The sequence below is a fragment of the Bombus terrestris genome, chromosome 1 (assembly GCF_910591885.1).
Source record: "Bombus terrestris chromosome 1, iyBomTerr1.2, whole genome shotgun sequence".
In the NCBI taxonomy this organism is placed as follows: Eukaryota; Metazoa; Arthropoda; class Insecta; order Hymenoptera; family Apidae; genus Bombus; species Bombus terrestris.
In genome coordinates this window covers 8665596-8682467 of record NC_063269.1, presented here as the reverse complement: position 1 = coordinate 8682467, position 16872 = coordinate 8665596, and the positions used below count along the sequence as shown (strand labels likewise).

The 16872-nt window shown below is 36.6% G+C and overlaps 1 protein-coding gene and 1 pseudogene across 8 annotated transcripts in view; both read right to left on the bottom strand.

The window, feature by feature from the left end:
* Nucleotides 1-1750: 1750 nt before the first annotated feature.
* On the bottom strand, nt 1751-2896 carry LOC100650590 (annotated as a pseudogene).
* A 3490-nt stretch (nt 2897-6386) lies between these two features.
* The window catches only part of LOC100643794 (nucleolysin TIAR), a 580836-nt gene continuing 570350 nt past the window's right edge, over nt 6387-16872 (bottom strand). For 5 of the 8 annotated variants that reach the window (XR_007223602.1, XR_007223608.1, XR_007223606.1 and 2 more), the window contains one exon: nt 6387-15983. Coding sequence is in view for 3 of the 8 variants with exons in the window: in XM_048404762.1 (XP_048260719.1) it covers nt 15942-15983 (42 nt within the window). In the remaining 5 variants the exon portion in view is untranslated. The other 3 variants (XR_007223603.1, XM_048404771.1, XM_048404767.1) reach the window with 2 other exon arrangements.

The following is a 16872-nucleotide window of genomic DNA, read 5'->3' as shown; positions in this document are numbered from 1 at the left end:
CTATTTAAAAATGAAAATAAACAATAGGTTAATTTTGAAAAATTGTAATATTTTTTTAACATATGAGAGTCGCCCAGAAAGTAATATCCGTTTTGAAATAATAACAATACAAATGCATTTTGAAAAGATTGACATGAATAAAACTAGGTGAGTTTTATAGCACTTAGACTTAAGCACATTCTATCGTGTTATATGGGTTCTATATGTAGATGGATATTATTTTCTACACGGCTCTCGTATTTATTAGTATGTAATATAAAATGATCACTGTACTAAAATATGTAAATGGATTAGATGTATACATTTATATAATCAAAATGGGTGGAAGAAAGAAAACAATTGTTATGTAAAAAGAACGTTAAAATTTTTTAACAAGTCCTGATTTAAATTTTTTGAAGTATTATTATTTTGCTTTGTTTTGAAAAGTAGAAATGTTATAAATTAATTCAATCAGAATGTTTGAAGGTAAAAATATAGTATCTTTTATACCTCATTGTTTTATACATTCTTTTATGTAGGCCTCCTTCTGAAAGCTACTTTTTACTATATATATATATATATATATATATATATATATTTTTGTTTCATATTAATTTAATGGGCTTTATTAATAAATTGTTAATAACGCAATATGTGATAATTATTACAATATATGAATCTTGTGAAAGAGACAAATGTTTTACGTAAACTTCTGAAACCAGCTCTTTAGACTTTAGACACTGGACATCTGTTGCTGCAGAGTATGATAGAAATTCCTAAGAGGTCACTCGCGCGTAATGAATCTAGATACAACCCACGCAAAGTTACGATACCAACTTTACATGAAACTAGTGATGCAAATCCACAAAATAGCATATGTGATGGTTCTGAAAAATTTGTTACTTTAGACATTTACCTCACTGTAGTTATCAATAATTTCTACATTATATCTCCGCGCATATGGTTATTAATATGAAAATTTATGAAAATTATATATCTTTTTGAAGCAGAAAGTTTCTAAACATTTGATTTATTAATGTGATGTACAAATAACATTCAATTGATAATAGAACTTTTGTTACGTTTGTAATGTTCGTATTAAATTGCCATCATAGTAAATTTTTCATGATTTTATTTTTTTTGTTATTCTTCCTTATCTTATTTCAATAATTTTAGTGAATTAATTAATTTACTGTTCATTAGATAGAGTGGAATACGATGGATAGAACTTGACGGACGATTAATAATTTATTTGACAAGAAAAAAATATATGTAAATAGAATTCTAAAAAGTATTGTTCCTAATAGAGTAACAAGCTAATGAGGAAATTCAATGGAATTTTTAACAATTTTGATCTACCCAATTTTAGTTTCATAACATTTGGAAAGGAAGTAGAAAGGTGTCGGTATATTTTAAAATATATAGCGTTAAATCATGTTAAGTATTGAACGAGTTCAATAAGACTTACAGTATCATGTAAACTTGTTACAACGAAATGTATGAGGGTATAGGGGATGAAAACAGCTGTGGAGGATAGTCGAATAGCAGTGGACCGACAACCGCAAATGAGAATGGTAGAGGGAACTATGCTGTTCCACGCTTCCTTGGTGACCGATGAGGCCAATTCTAGGAACCACATTTGTTTCATTCGAAACTGTTGTTCTAAACTTTTCTGTTAATTGAAACGAAGAAATTGAAACTCGTAACTGTTGTTTTAGGCTGCTATCGAGCGGGAATTTTACAAAAACTGCGGATTCAGTGTGGACAAATACTGGAAGGAATCGAGTTACCTTCACTGAGAAATACATTGATTAAACCTCTTTAAATAGCCTTAAGAAAGCTTACCTGGCTGGAACTGTATAAAGAGGATTGGTAACTTCGGTTGAAAGCTGCTCGTTTTTTGCAATTAATAGAAATATCTTTCGCGCAAGATATTCTACGACCACGGTATCGATTATTGTACTTATGACACTCGAAGTTCATTAGTTTGTTGTGAAAGCGTCGCAGTTAATTACGTTTGAATTAAGTTTATTGCAAGATCTTGTTAAAATTTTATCATTGAAAATAGAAGAAGAAAATGTATTAAAGAAAATGATTCTAATAAAATAGAAAGAACTACTTTCTAAGGAAATTGATTAAATTGTAAAAAAATGTTAATAAAGTAATTAAAAGTTAATAAGGTCCTGGCAAATGTCGTAGCAAAAATGTCCTTTTAATATCCATATGTATTCATTATTAATATTCTATGCTAAGCTAAGGCTAAATCCCAGTACTCTTGCGCTTCGTGTTTATTAAAGTATTTCCGAGCACTTTTTTCACTTAGGCAAACTTTGAGTTCAATTTTTTCAAAATGATATTGCGTATTACTACTTTTTCATACCAGAACGCGTTTATTCGGCGTATCATTTCCGACCCTGTCTTTTATAATATCTTTTTCTCGCTGGGCACGATACATCATTAATCGTTTATATTTATTTAATTCTTTGGCTTCTTCATCAACAACAACAATATTGCGTCTCATAAGAGTATTACACAACACTGTTTTGCGATTTATTTCCACTTTGAATTTCTTTGAAGCGTTATTTAAAAGACTACGTATTCTGTAAACTGCTACATGTACACAAATCGTGGTATCCTCTTTAATTTTTCTTGTCTTTTTGTCCCATCACTGATCAGCAGTAAATTTTCGAGCTGCGTTAGCATCTTCGTGTTTAATCTTTTAGCTGTTTGTTATCGGATGTGTGCTTCTATTTTCGTAGGATCTTATACAGCTTGTGTACCTAATACGTATAAGATTCGAAATTCGTAATTTCAGCTCTAGAGGAGGGTCAAGTATTTTTTCTTGTTCTTTAAATGCCTCACGCCTATTTTGCCTACGTAATTTCTTGCGCTCCCTTTTCATTCAATATGCGGGCATATATATTTGATTTCAAAGAGTTAGCCAAAAATATGAAATAAGCGTTCTCTAAAAAATAGATAGTGTGTACCTGGTGACCATATTTGCGTGGGATGTTCTGCAAAATTTCAGATAGTGAAACTTTCAACAATAATGGGCTCGTCTTTGTTCGGATATCTTCTTGCTAACAAAACAGAATCCCACCATTCTACATTAGGCAGATTTTCGCTACAAGCTTTTCACGTACGCCAATTTAGTTGTATTTTGCAATTTTGCAATTTTTGACTTACACGAATCTTTTTAACAATTTGGCTAATCTCATTCCGTAAGTATTCTAACTGGGCTTTCATATAAATTCTTTCTGTAAATTGTTGGAATTTTCCAAGTTTATAAAAATACGCTACGTATATGTGTATTACGATACGTACGCGTATCGCCGTATGAAACCGGTCTTACAGTTCGACGCAAAGCCGTTAATCCTTCGTCGAACGCGAGATAAGATTAAAACCAAAATTACCAATTACTTTCCACTCTACGGCGTCTATACCAAAAAGAGCTTTCTCATCGAATTTCATTTGTAATTTATCTCGGTAACCGGGTTCTTTTTTTTCGGTGGTGTTAGAAAAGCGTACATTTTCATCGCGTGCGACGCGATATCGATGCCGCTAGTGGCAGCTCCACTGTCCGCGCGGAATACCGAAACGTACATCGCCATCCGTAATACTAATATTCAGTCAGTATCGGGTCAGTCGTGTTTCTTCGTAAATTTAACGATTTTACTGGCAGACGTGGCCACGTCCCGAAATGATGTACGGTTCGCTCGTATGACTCGGTAGCTAATGCTTTAATATGCGCAAAGGGTGCCATGCCCGTGTCACGCGGATTACCGCTAATTGTAGTTTATGCTTTATACTACGCTATTCTCTTGTACGTTCTGCCGTCCGTTGGGTATTCGATATATACAGACCCGTACATTTACCTGTATAGGTGAACGCACTTCCTATGAGTATATAGCTATCCATCTAACAATTTGCGAGAGCGTGCTCATTATGCATAACGTACAGCTTGTACAAGTTAGTTGCTTCTAACTAAGTACAAATGTTATCGTTTCCGAAGATACCGGAAATTCGATAGCTTCTTTGCTCGAAATTTACAAATCTATTTCGTGTATTATCCTTCGAAAGTATTTGGGCCATAATATAAAATTGATCAATTTTGTTTTTCTTTAGTCGTCGGTTTAATGGTGAAAGTTTCAAAGCTATTAGAAGCAGAAGCGTGCATTATCGATGATGATCAAATGGTACCTACTTTGATTTCATAACGTGTCATAATGCTTACACAATACAAACACGTGACGGAAAGGAAATGTCAGAGATAATCATAATAGAAGATGCCCTATAAAATTGTACGAAAAGTACGATGAACAGTCTTTGTGTTAGTTGAAAAAGAATTTCTTTTATTTGACTTATAATTCAGAAGATTAAACTATCTGAGAAGGAAGAGATCTTTAAATAACAAAATGGTTGTGCAAAGTTCGACGAATTATGAATACCAATTTTGTTACTGTACATTAGGTTTTAGAAATCATCATGTCATAATATTTTACTATACACAACAATAAAATAACTGCAAATTTCTTTTCAATTTGTGATTAAATTACATCGTGTTATATACATATGTCACACATACATCGTGTCATAACATAATTACGATAATCTCATTATAGCATAATGAAATTCGAAAGTTTTCTATGTTAGGTATTCAAATACTTTCCTGAATCGCTATATGTATATTAGTCAAACAGGCTTTCCACTTGGAGTCCTTATCTTTAAAAATAACGCAACACTTTAGAAATTAAACCGAAGCGTAGCGTAGCGCACGTCCAAGGACAGGAAGTTCAAACTTTCTCGGTTGTCATGTCCGTGTGTTCGTCAGTTTCGCTAACATAACCGAGCACCGCACCCCTATCTCGCAATTAAACGTGCCTATATCCATACCGTGTATCCAAACAGAGGATTTCATGTACGTTCACGGCCAAACAACCGCGTATGAGTGAACCAGCATCGAGACAGTCGATTCGCGTGGATATTCCCGTCTCTTGGCACATCTCTCCCATCACGGCGACGGGCCATCGGTTTGTTCGTTCGTTTTCAATTTTGTGATGATGCGCCCGCGTGACGCTGGCAACGGCAACACTAATTACACCGGTGTTTCTTCATCCGCGATCCGAATTCACCGGCGCGTCGTTTCTATTTCAAAATGTCGTTATTCCGGTGACAGTAAAACCGTACAGTCACTTTGAGTGTTCCGAATATCTAAATATGATTATAATAGCGAATGCCAGAGGATGATTCCGTTTTAATTAACGTTCTGTCGCATCCTTGTACGATGTAACACTTTGTGTCGTGCATTTGATATATATTTAATAATACTTATTAAATGCTTAGATACTACATAAGGAGACATATACACTGGTTTACGAAAGTATTTTGAACACACAGCGAAACTTTTATGTATATTCTGTGTCTGTTATATAAAACATTCTGCACTATAATGTATATACGTAACGTATATTTGGGAGGGATATTGGATACAAAAATAACTAGTTTGATGCTAATTAAAGTTAATAGTTGCTAGAGTTTAGAGGTCATGTAGTTAAATATCACATATATGTAATATTTATTAGTATTTTTTATTACACAATATCAGACACAAAATGAATCAATATTATTTAGCATCGTGAAAGTATTTATAATAATAAAAAGTTAGACGTATTAATCTCAGAATAAAGTCAAAATAAGAAAGATATTATATATTTTCTCTTACCTCTTGTTAATTTCTTCTTTGCACGAATATAACTTTTATTAGCAACCATTAATGACTTGTTGAAAGAGATCTCAATTGTCGTGATACGCGAAAGGAAAACCGTAAACTATACATACCATTCTCTGGGATGATATGTTTGATAACGTCAGACAGAACTTATGCTTTGGTTATATCGTTAATCTTCTAGTCATTGTACTTGTTCGTGTCGTTCACATAATCTACATTTAATCTACAATGCTCTTAGTGTCCGAATAAGCTTGTCGTATCTAATATGGATTTCTATCAACGAACAATATATTATTACATATTCACAATCGTTGAGAAAATCTTGATTATGAAAGTTCATGAAGGTATGCAAACATACAGAATAAAATCATGAAGGTAGTTAAAGGTATAATTCATTTTTCATTCTCGTTTATCATTTGACGTTGAACCTCTCTTAGCAAATGACGTAGGAAGATTAAGATATTGTGGAATTCATTTATGTAAGTAATTAGATAAAGGCGAAAAATTGAGTAAACACATTGGTAGAAGTCTAAGAAAATCTATAAAACTGTGTAAAAGGTTTAAATGGAGATTTCTACTTGTTTGGTAAATTGTTGTTAGGTAATATAAAATTTTATATATTAAAAAGTTATACGGATATGCGGTATTTTGGGGTTAATCAGGAATAAAAATAACAATATACATTTTCTATAATATATTTTACATTATAAACCAACCATATATCATCATAATAATATCTTATACTCTTAAGCCTAAGCGTGTTTTATCCTATATTCTCGTTTATATACTTCCTTCATATTTATACTTTGTTTACTTCTTCATAGTATTTATATATATATTTTTTATTTATATTCATCATTATTTATAATATACTTTATATGCTATATTATGTATACATAATATCATACACGTTTTTTTTTTCACGCACGTCCCAGGGCGTCTCGCGTTTCCATTGTTATATCCTGTGAAAATTGTCTTTTGGAGGTATCTTCCATCATTTTTCTCTATGTGCACGTGCACGTGTGCATCTATTTTTTTTCTTTTCTTTTTTTAAGTAATGTCACCTGTGTGATTCGTGTATAAAGTGTACGTTTGTATCATCCATTCCTATGTGTCTATCTGTTTCACGTGTACGTGTATTTTACTATTTTATAGGTATATGCGTGTACATATATGTGTATGTGTGTATTGGCCTGTATTCGCGCACGCGCACCTGATACGTTATCACGTATCATCTCTGTCACGTCGTTAGAAATTACATGTAAGTACATTATACAAGGTTTTGCCTGGTTGTTGCTCCTTGAGCTGTGTCCAGCGACTGCACATCTCCTAAGCTTAAGTATATGCAACGAGGCTGCCATGGGACCCCGCGGGCCGTTCATCGAATCGCGGAAATACATTTCGAATTCTCGATTACATCATTGTTCACAATGCCGTTCAACGCTTCGCATTAGAGTTTTGGAAAGGGATCTTCGCGACGTGAAAGTATGTCGGACGACGTACGATGGATGGATGTCACATGCCCCTTCCCTTGAGCTCCGTCGTGCCGTTTCTACACGTGATACATAAAATCTTACGTTGGATTTTCCCCCCTTTGTTTACTCGCGTTTTCTTTTTATTTTCTTTTTTTTTGGTTTCTTTATTTTGTTCGCTTGTTTTAACCCCGAAATACATACACACGATGAAGTGAAAAAAAGGCACCTTACTCCTTAGCGTACGGTCGTAAGTGATATGCCGCATACCGCGCTGGGGGGTTGGAATGGGAGTGGGAAGGGGTTTATACGATATAATAATGGACCCCGTGACGCGCACGTCGGATCGTACGAAACACTACGAAACAATGAAGGAACGTCGTAATCTCTGTATGAATCGGACGTGATCGTAATTAGCGTTTATTATTAAACTTTTGTCTCTCCGAAGAACTTGTCTTTTTGCCGTCGAGGCGCGTGAATTTCTATCGTTCACACTTTCTCTCTCACACACGCTCACTCTTGTTCATTTATTCACTCACTTGCTAACCGATACATACACGTATTTTCTTTCTCATGCGCTTGATCGCTTTCTCTCTTTTTTTTTTTCTTCTCCTTTCGCTCTCGTAATATCGTTGCGTTCCTTTCATTCGATGCAGCAAACGTATTACATATTCATATTTTTAGGGGCTCAGGGGGTCCGGCAGGCTGGCCACAACATTTTCTCTCGTGTCTGTTTCTTTCACGAGATACGTTTCAATGGTTTTGAAGTTTCCTTACGGCTAAGGGTATTTAACACAGTATGTCGCGGAGTACGCGTTAACAGGTGACGCGTCTTCCGCCCCCTTTTCCTGTTCTCGTTTCTAAGCTTATACTCGATATAATCTCTAGTTGTCGGCTATTATCTTCTTACACATTTATATCTGGTATGTATATATAATATACATATTTTTTTTTTGTATTATACGTGTGTGTATATATACATATACATATAGACGTATGTATGTATACACATATAGATGCGCGTGTTGGTTTTTTGTAGTCTTTTTTTTGTAATATATATATTTATATGATCATATACATATGTTATTTTAAGGTATGCTCGGTGACTACGCTTACGGCTCCTACTTTTGCTTTCTTTCGCTGTGTGCATCATCTCTTACAAATTTCTGTTAAACATTCTTGTGTTAACGCTAAACTGTTTTCACGGTACTCTGCGTCGATATTCTAGAGTGGCTTGACTGCTGCCTTCCTACCCTTTTGCCAGTTTCCGATTGACAAGATGACGTTACAGGTGATGATTGAATTCAAGCGGATAAACTTTTCGAAAGTTCAAGATTAGATTTCCCGGTGTTTGACGTTTTTATTTCCCCGTGAATAAAGAAAACCGTGCATGTCATCCATTTGTTAAACACTTGAATCATTTTCATTGCGCTCGTAACATTCTATATTTTTTTTCCTACTATGAATTTGAACGAAAGGAGAGCCAAGTTATCGACGATAAAAGCAGGAATTCTTGCGTTTATGTGCATTCACTAAAGTATTACGTTTCTCTGCTTGGCCTACTTACATGCGTTGTATTTCATGGTTAACAATTATCGACGACGATATTTTCATGTTATGTTTAATCTACCAACATGACTTCTACGCTCTTTTTACGATGTTTCAGAATCCGATGCGATATTATTTGTACAACATTAAACAAGCGCAAACGGTTAAATACACAATTTTGTTCACCAATTTTCTTTTTCTTTCATTTGTACAAACACAAAATCTTCTTTGTACACAAAGGACAGACGAATATTCCACTGCGGGCTGCTACAAAGAATCAGCAATAGCTGTGACTAAATCGTACGGTTACCTAGATCTGGTAGTTATCTATAGTTTTCTACGTCGTATTTCTCTAGATTCTTGCTACATATGCGAAACGACTCTATATATGTACAACGTTACATGATCGTTTAATTACTGTATATGCCGTGATCTTATTTGGCGCGTATCATCTCAGAGTAACATTTTTAAACAAATGTAACTACTCTTAAACAATGTTATTTTATAGGACGGTAAGATAGGTACACGCAGTCCGTCTGTCTGCGCATGGTCGAAGGAACGGTTGACAAATTGCGTAAAAGGATAACTTCTACGTAAAATAAATTTCTCCTATACGAAATAGTTAAATCAATTTCAATCATGAAAACATTTTGTTCACGAAGCATGTACAAGAACGAAGAATTTTATATAGGAATGTAACTACGTTACCAATTTTAATTATAGAGGTTGTCTACGAAACAATACGAGATACTTAACAACCATTCTGTTTAAATTTCCTAACTCTACCATACAAACTTCATATTTTCATTCACCGTTTCACTTCCATCAAGAACAAAAACCGCTTTAAGCGGCCAATACTTGCGACTTACGCCACTGGATCTATCAACAACGTTACATCTGTTGTTTCTTTCTACGACTTCTAACGAAGATTCACGGACTTTGCTAAACAACGCAGTGATATGTTTTATATGTGCTTTATGCGCGTGTAACGCTTTTGACGCATTGAAACAGTGTTTCGTTGTATATTTGTTAAAAGCGAAGATGTGGTGATTCGATACATAGAATATTAACAGGGCGTTCGACAAAACCGATGCGATGGCGTTTCCTATTTTCCTTCGCCGCCGATGCCGATAATCCTCTCTGTCCATTGTTCGTAAGACGTCGCGTGAAAGCATACTGGAACTTGGTTAATTATTTTCACTTAGTCCTCGATGAGAGGAACACGTACAAGTCTCTAAGTGTATGTTTCTTGAATGATTGTCGGCTATCATATTTGGTAAATCTCCACGAGAGGAATCCTTCTGTGTAGGAAATCATTTGTAGAGCGATTCGGTCGTTCGGCACAGAAGGATGGCAAGGAAGCCAGAAGACAAAACGAAGAAGAAAGGACGTCGGGACAAAAGAATGTCACAAAGACGTGATACGTAGTAATGAAAGAAAGTCGAAGATGCCAGTAAGTGTGAAAGAAGAATAGGAGAGGAGGTTGGTAAAAAAAAAGAAGGAACTGGGTCGTGGTAACGCGAGAATGTCGTGATTCGATAACGGCTAGGCAGCTGGTATGCCAGCTTGCTGAAGCTTAAACGACACGACGGTAAAAATTCTTGAAACGGCGAGAATTGCGAAATATCGGACGCGTTACAGGGCTGTAGAAATTCTAGAGTTTGCGTCTCGAGAACACGGACGAAGGATGGAGGCAGCAGCCGCAGCTTGTTTCCTATATATTTTTATTTCCGTGTTTATGCCTTGTTGTGTTTTACGTTTACGTGTAGTATTTATGTGTGCGTGTGTGTATATGTCGTGTAACGGTGCTCGATGTGATTTGCGGATATAGTTATTGCGCTATTCATTTTTTTTTTTCGTGAACGTTTCTTTTCTTCTTCTTATTTGTTAACTTAGCGATCGTCAAGCTAGACTAGATTACTAAGCCTAGAGTTGTTGTTAAGTTTCTCGCCGCTACGTTCTCTATACGTACGCTGCCGTGTAGAGAATGTGATTTTGTTTGTACGTGTGTATTTACATACGTGTACGTGTGTTTGTGCGTGCGTGCGTGCGTGCGTTTTACCTGTACGAGTGTCAATGTACGTGTCATTTTGTATTCCTTTTTCTGGGCGTGATTACGCACATGACTTAGGTACCATAAATGGATTTGACCATTTTCTATTAGACATATCACTCTAGCGTGCATTCTCTCTCTCCCATTCTCTCTTGCTCTCATCCTTCTGTATTGTTCGCATCATTCTCACCCTTTTTTGCCTAAATTTCTTTACACGGTTTTCCTCGATTCCACTCTCGCTTCGTGGTCGTTACTTTCCAAAACCCCGTGGTATCTTCTACTAATTAAATTACATTAATTATCTACTTATCACTTTATACTACATTTGGTTTCCCCTTTGACGCTGCGCCGTGTATTTCTTTATTTTTTCTCCTTTTACTTGGCTAGCTTCATTCGCTTTATTACCTAGACAACGTACTCGAGACTAGCGGTAAGTTCTATACACGCCTTAATGCTTAAGGCGTCATTCTTCAAATACTTTTTACAGGACGAGGATCCCCGCTGATTCTTTAAAAGAGTGGGGGACCACTCTCTTTCTTCCCGTTGAAAGTGGAATCGAGTCGAGAAGTGAACTTTCTGGCAAGGGGAGTGATTATACGGCCGAAGGACGTAAGAGTAGAGTGTACCAGACGTATGATTTGATTTTCTCCTTCATCCCCCACCCCCCTTTAATCGACTTTCTTTCAATACGACGCCTCGCGCTGCCCCTTAAATTCACGCTACGATTTACGTCGTACATTCTAACTCTTACCTGCCATTTTATTCGCCGCCCTTTTCCCTTTTTCTCTCGCTCGTTCCACTTTTCAGAAAAATAACCTATATTTTTATTTTTTTTCTTGTTTGTTCGCCTAACTAATAATGTACACGATATTTTGTTTCACTTATGTCCTTATGTCGTCTCTTAAAAGCTATTTCTTTTTTTATCTCACGCACAGCGCTTTCTTTTTTCACTTACGACGATTCAAAATAACAGCTTTCGTCGTCGCTGCACGTTTTGGTATTTATTTATTTATATATATATATATATAATATATTTTTTTGTATTTATATGTATGTATATATTTATTTATAATTCTTTCGTTTCTTCCTCGCGATCGGTACCGTGTCCTTTAGGCTGTGTATTTCATTACGTTTGTGTCGAGAAACAGAACTCCGTTACTGTTTGGAATAGCCAATGATTCACGTCCGCGCTTCACGATAACGTGTTATTGAATTTTGTATCACTTCGTTGTATGTTCGTGTAATTTCTTTTTCTTTTTTTTTTACAAATGGCTCTTACCTCTCTCGTGTTTATCAATTATAAAACAATTGACGGGCATAGAGTGAAATATGTTTGGTGTTGGTTTTAAATCTTGGGCCACAATCCTTATGTTTTAAGTACACGATAAAAATTTCTCCATTGTACAAATTTTTGATTCATCTGTATAGTTCTCGCCTTAACTTATCGACACGAAACAATTTATCCGAATGAATATATTCCACTGATCTCGTATAGAGTATACAGAGTGTCAATTTGAAAACTACATAGGAATATGAATAATCGGACGAAGATTCGCCGTTTGAAAAATAAACGTCAAGAAATATCCGAGTTAACCGGATAGTCAAATTTAAATGAAAATTAGTCAACTAATTCAATTAATTTAACAATTTCAATAATAAAATCGAACATCTATAAATCGTAATAAATTTTAACAAATGATCGTGCTACGTAAAATTTGTGAAGTTCTGTCGAGATGCTTTTCGTACTGGGAAGACACTAAGAGATTATCGAATTACGCGTAGTTGTCAGATTTATATACTTACATACGTTTTATGTTTCAGGCATAGAAACGTTTGCTCGTTTTCTCTCGCCGAATAGAACAATATTAGTTTACAAGGAATTAATGGTACGAAATATTTGTGGTCCGCGAGATGGACTGAAGGCACACCTTTTATATCCATATCCACGTACTACGTATCGAATCGTTCGGGAAATTAGTAAATTTACTGATATTTCCTAAATGCTACGTTGTCCCAAGCGGGTTTGATTTCGTCATTCTCTTGTATTCGATGCTCTCGCGATCTCATCAATTCTAACGTCTCGCAAACGTCCCTGTATCGTTCTTTGATCGTCGCGTTTTTTGATTCGAAAACGTTGAACGCTTTTGATTCGTTTAAAGCACGATCCGTCGTCTATCTTTTGATTAATAACAAAGTCGTCCATCTCTCTTTATCTCTCTCCCCGTTTTCTTCCCCCTTTCTCTATTTTTCTCCTTTTCCTTTGCCCGTTTTCCATTCTTCCTCATCCCCTTTATCCCCTCTTTCTTTTCTTTTTCTTCTTTTTGCTCGTCTCTATTTCTTTCGTTTCTCTATCCGTTATTCGGTTCGCTCGTCTAAATCCTACGGGATTCATCGTATCATAACGAAACTCATGGCTTTGCACCCGACGACGCGCTCGTATGATGAGACAGTTTCATTATTGAGAAAAAAAGACACCGTACAAACACGGGCGCAAGGAGAGAGAGAGAGAGAGAGCAAGAGAGAAAGAGAGAGGGAGAGGGAGAGAAAGAGAGAGTAGGCGTCTATCAAAGGGTGATTTCGAACGGTCGACGGCGAAACAGAAGAAGTACGATACGGAAGCATCGGATCGTGCTTAAAACTGAAAGAGACGAAGCATGGAGTAAGTATGGACAGGTTACGAAGGTCTAAAGCGGGGATCATAGATAGGCAAATCAGATGGGATTACTTCGTCCTCGTTATACTTGTTAAACCGTCGTCGGTCTTCGCGTTCATTTTTTCTTAATCCCTAACCTGTTTCTTTTCTTTTCTAACGATCTCTTCTCTCGTTTCTTTGTTCGCTACTATATACATATATAGCAACGGTTTAAAGGCTGAGGGATTTTGTTTTCCGATTCCGACGGAATTACACAAAGAGAGAACAACCTTTGAAAGATTCAATCGGAGGACAGGATACGCGTTCGCGAGGAAGGAACTCGACGGATCTCTAATCTAACTTTCGTGCTGTTTGTGCAATGTGTCTATCTACGAATTGTTTAATCTTTTTTTCTCGTCTCTCGCTTGTTGTATAATTTCTCATTATTCGCAGACTCTCGTTCGCTCACCCTCGTTCTCTCTTCCTAACATTCTCTCGTTCGTACGCGCGAGCGTATCCACGCATGCTTACACTTGTTTCTTACTTACACTTGTTTCGATTTCGTTTTTTTTTTTTATTTCTTTTGTTTCGTTAGATTGGCCAAGTCGAAATTCGGGACGTCGGACAGACCATTTACCGATTCATTCCATCATTTCTCTTTCTCTTTTTTTCTTTTTCTCTTATCGATTTCTTAAAACTCGCGTCGTGTCCCTTCTCTCCGATCTATGTACCCCTTCGTTGTTACGAATTCGTGGCTCACAAGCTGAATAGCTGAGAGCGAGTTACAGTAGAGAGACGCAGGGATAAACTGTTTGTTTCTTCGCTTTCCTAAGCTTAGTGATTTATTGCTTAAGCGTCTTAAAGTCGAGATTTTTCCCTTTGGTTCTATGGTATTCGTATTATATAAAAATCTAAGGTATAAGTTAAAAACCACGGTAGACCCGACACGATTGATTGGAATCGATCGATCGCTAGATGACGCTTTGTCCAATCGTCGCTTCCTTCCATCCTTTCATATCCTTTTATCTTGCATTTTTTTTTATTGTATCGTGTGTTACGTTTGTTTTATCTTAATCGCGAGATCGGCACGCCAACAGCATCGGTCGACACCCCTCGGCGCATACGGCTGATCTTTTATAAAAATATCCAACTGTCTAAGTGCCGCGTCAAAAGGATCAAGTCGAATAATAAAAACGGCTCTTCGACTGTTCTGCGAAGACTTCGCGCATGATTTGTCTTTTGGCCTCGAGTCTGATAATAAATATAATAACCGAAGGAAGAAGTCCTCGCAGTGGCGGAAAATGGATTAAGACACGTGGATCTTTCAGTTCCGTGGTTCACGATAGTCGAGTGGTTGTACGTTTAAACAGTTCCTCAGGAACGCGGAATCGTTGAATTTCTGAAGGTCTGTTTCCGCCTTGCCGCCGAATTTCGAATCGTCCTCGAGTAACTTTTTATTATAACATACCTACCTAACTAGCTAATTGTTGAATTTCGTTTATAATAACTTTTTTTTCTGTTAAATTTACTTTATATAATCTTCACGAGTGTGCACGTGTTTATCGATTTCTTTTATTTATCATTTATACAGCACGATTACTTGACGGTCGCTGGTTTGCGCTCCGAGTAACGCGTTTACAGTTTCTTTTTACGTTTTCGACTTATTAATTTTCACTGTTAAGCCCAAACTACAAAAATAATGAATCCGGGTTACGGGTCGATAACTGGCGGCGTTCTATCGCTTTTCTTTCGCTCTTTTTTTTTTTCTCTTTTTAGGAGTTTATCGTCGATAAAGGAGTTTAGCGTCGATTAAATGGCGGAAAGTGCAAATCACGAGCTTGTTCAACATGCGTCAACTCGTTCGTCTCTTCCGTAATCAGTCCTTTGTGGACGATACAACACACAAAATATTGGTTGTTTACGCTACAAACTGTCTTTGATGATCACATGGTGGTCCGCGTATCCCGGAATTCGTGTTTCATTACTGAAGCTTTTGACACTACCGTGACGGCAACGCTATCTATTAATTCAAGCCGAGAGAGACACTACATTACCCTACAGACTGGACGAGAGGATACCTCCGACTTGTTGACGGTACCAGTTAGTTTTCTTTCCCGTAAAGGTTGCCGGTTATATTGGACGTGAAAATTTTAAGGGAATCTGGAAGTACTCTCTTTTTTTTTTGTCATTCTCTCCTTACATTTTTTTGTCTTTTTTTATCGTTTACTTTAAGAAATGCTTTTATAGATAAGAATTCATCCCCTTTTCCTGTCATACTTTTTTTCCCCCTTGCTCTGTTCATTAAAGCGATCGTTAACTACGTTTGGCAATTTCTGCCCTCTGCTTTTATGTTTCATCAAGCCGGAAGCGGCATGATTTTTGTTGCTTTTGCTGTCGCGGTGGCGTCGATGGTGACGGAAATTTTGTTGTTGTTGGTAGTTGTGGTAGTGGTGATAATGGTGGTGGTGGTGGTGGTAACTGTTGTTGCTGTAGAAGTTGTTCCTGTTGGTGGGGTGTACTTGCTTACCATCACACTAGAAGGCTAGGCGTCAGCCAGTCCTCATCCGCTAGCTGGACCGCAACCAAGAACACACTTTACCATTTGAACACACAAACGCTGGTTAAGTCTTGGTCCGAATTTCAAGAAAATAATAGAAATATTCTCGACAACTTTCTCTCTTTCACTCTACCTCTCTCTATCTTTCACACGTTTCATTCGCACATTCCACACTTTCGTTTTTCCTCTCGCTCTTTCCTTTTTAATTCTAAAAATCATTTCATTCTTGTTTCTCTATCTCTCCTTATGCCTCTCACATATCCTTCGCATTCCAACACACGTAGACTGATCGATCTGAATCTACCTTTACCGTGACTCAACCTCAATTGCTTTCAATGTTGTAAAAGTGTGAGCAATTAATTAAACACATTATTACCCTAAGATAATTGTGTTGCTTGGCTTTGACAACGCTCAGAGGAATGTATCAGTGTGGTGTAAACGTTTTCAGATTATTTAAATGTGGTGTTCGATCAATAAACTATTCATTCTCTTATGGACCGATTATGAAACTATGGATCGATTTCAGAAGGATAATTCCAATAAAAATATTAGCGACGATATTATTGGTATAACGAGACTTTCGTTCACTCTCTCGCTTTTGTTTCTTGCGTTTCTTCCATTCAGTTGCAATTTCATACGCAACGATGATATCCATTTTATAGATACGTTCTCCAGCGACACTTTTCTGGTTGAATACGAGGTTGAGCCAGGTTGTAGATGCAGTTTCCTTGACGCAAAGTGATATTTGAAAGTAAGGATAAGCCAGGCCGTGCGATGATAGTGGTAGCGATCACTGTGCCTGCGAATCGAAATATGTAAATAAAAATAATCCCTCGGATGGTTTCGAGTATCTCTCCTCTTTAATAACGAACAATTCAATGTAACATTTCCTTAGCTTTTTAA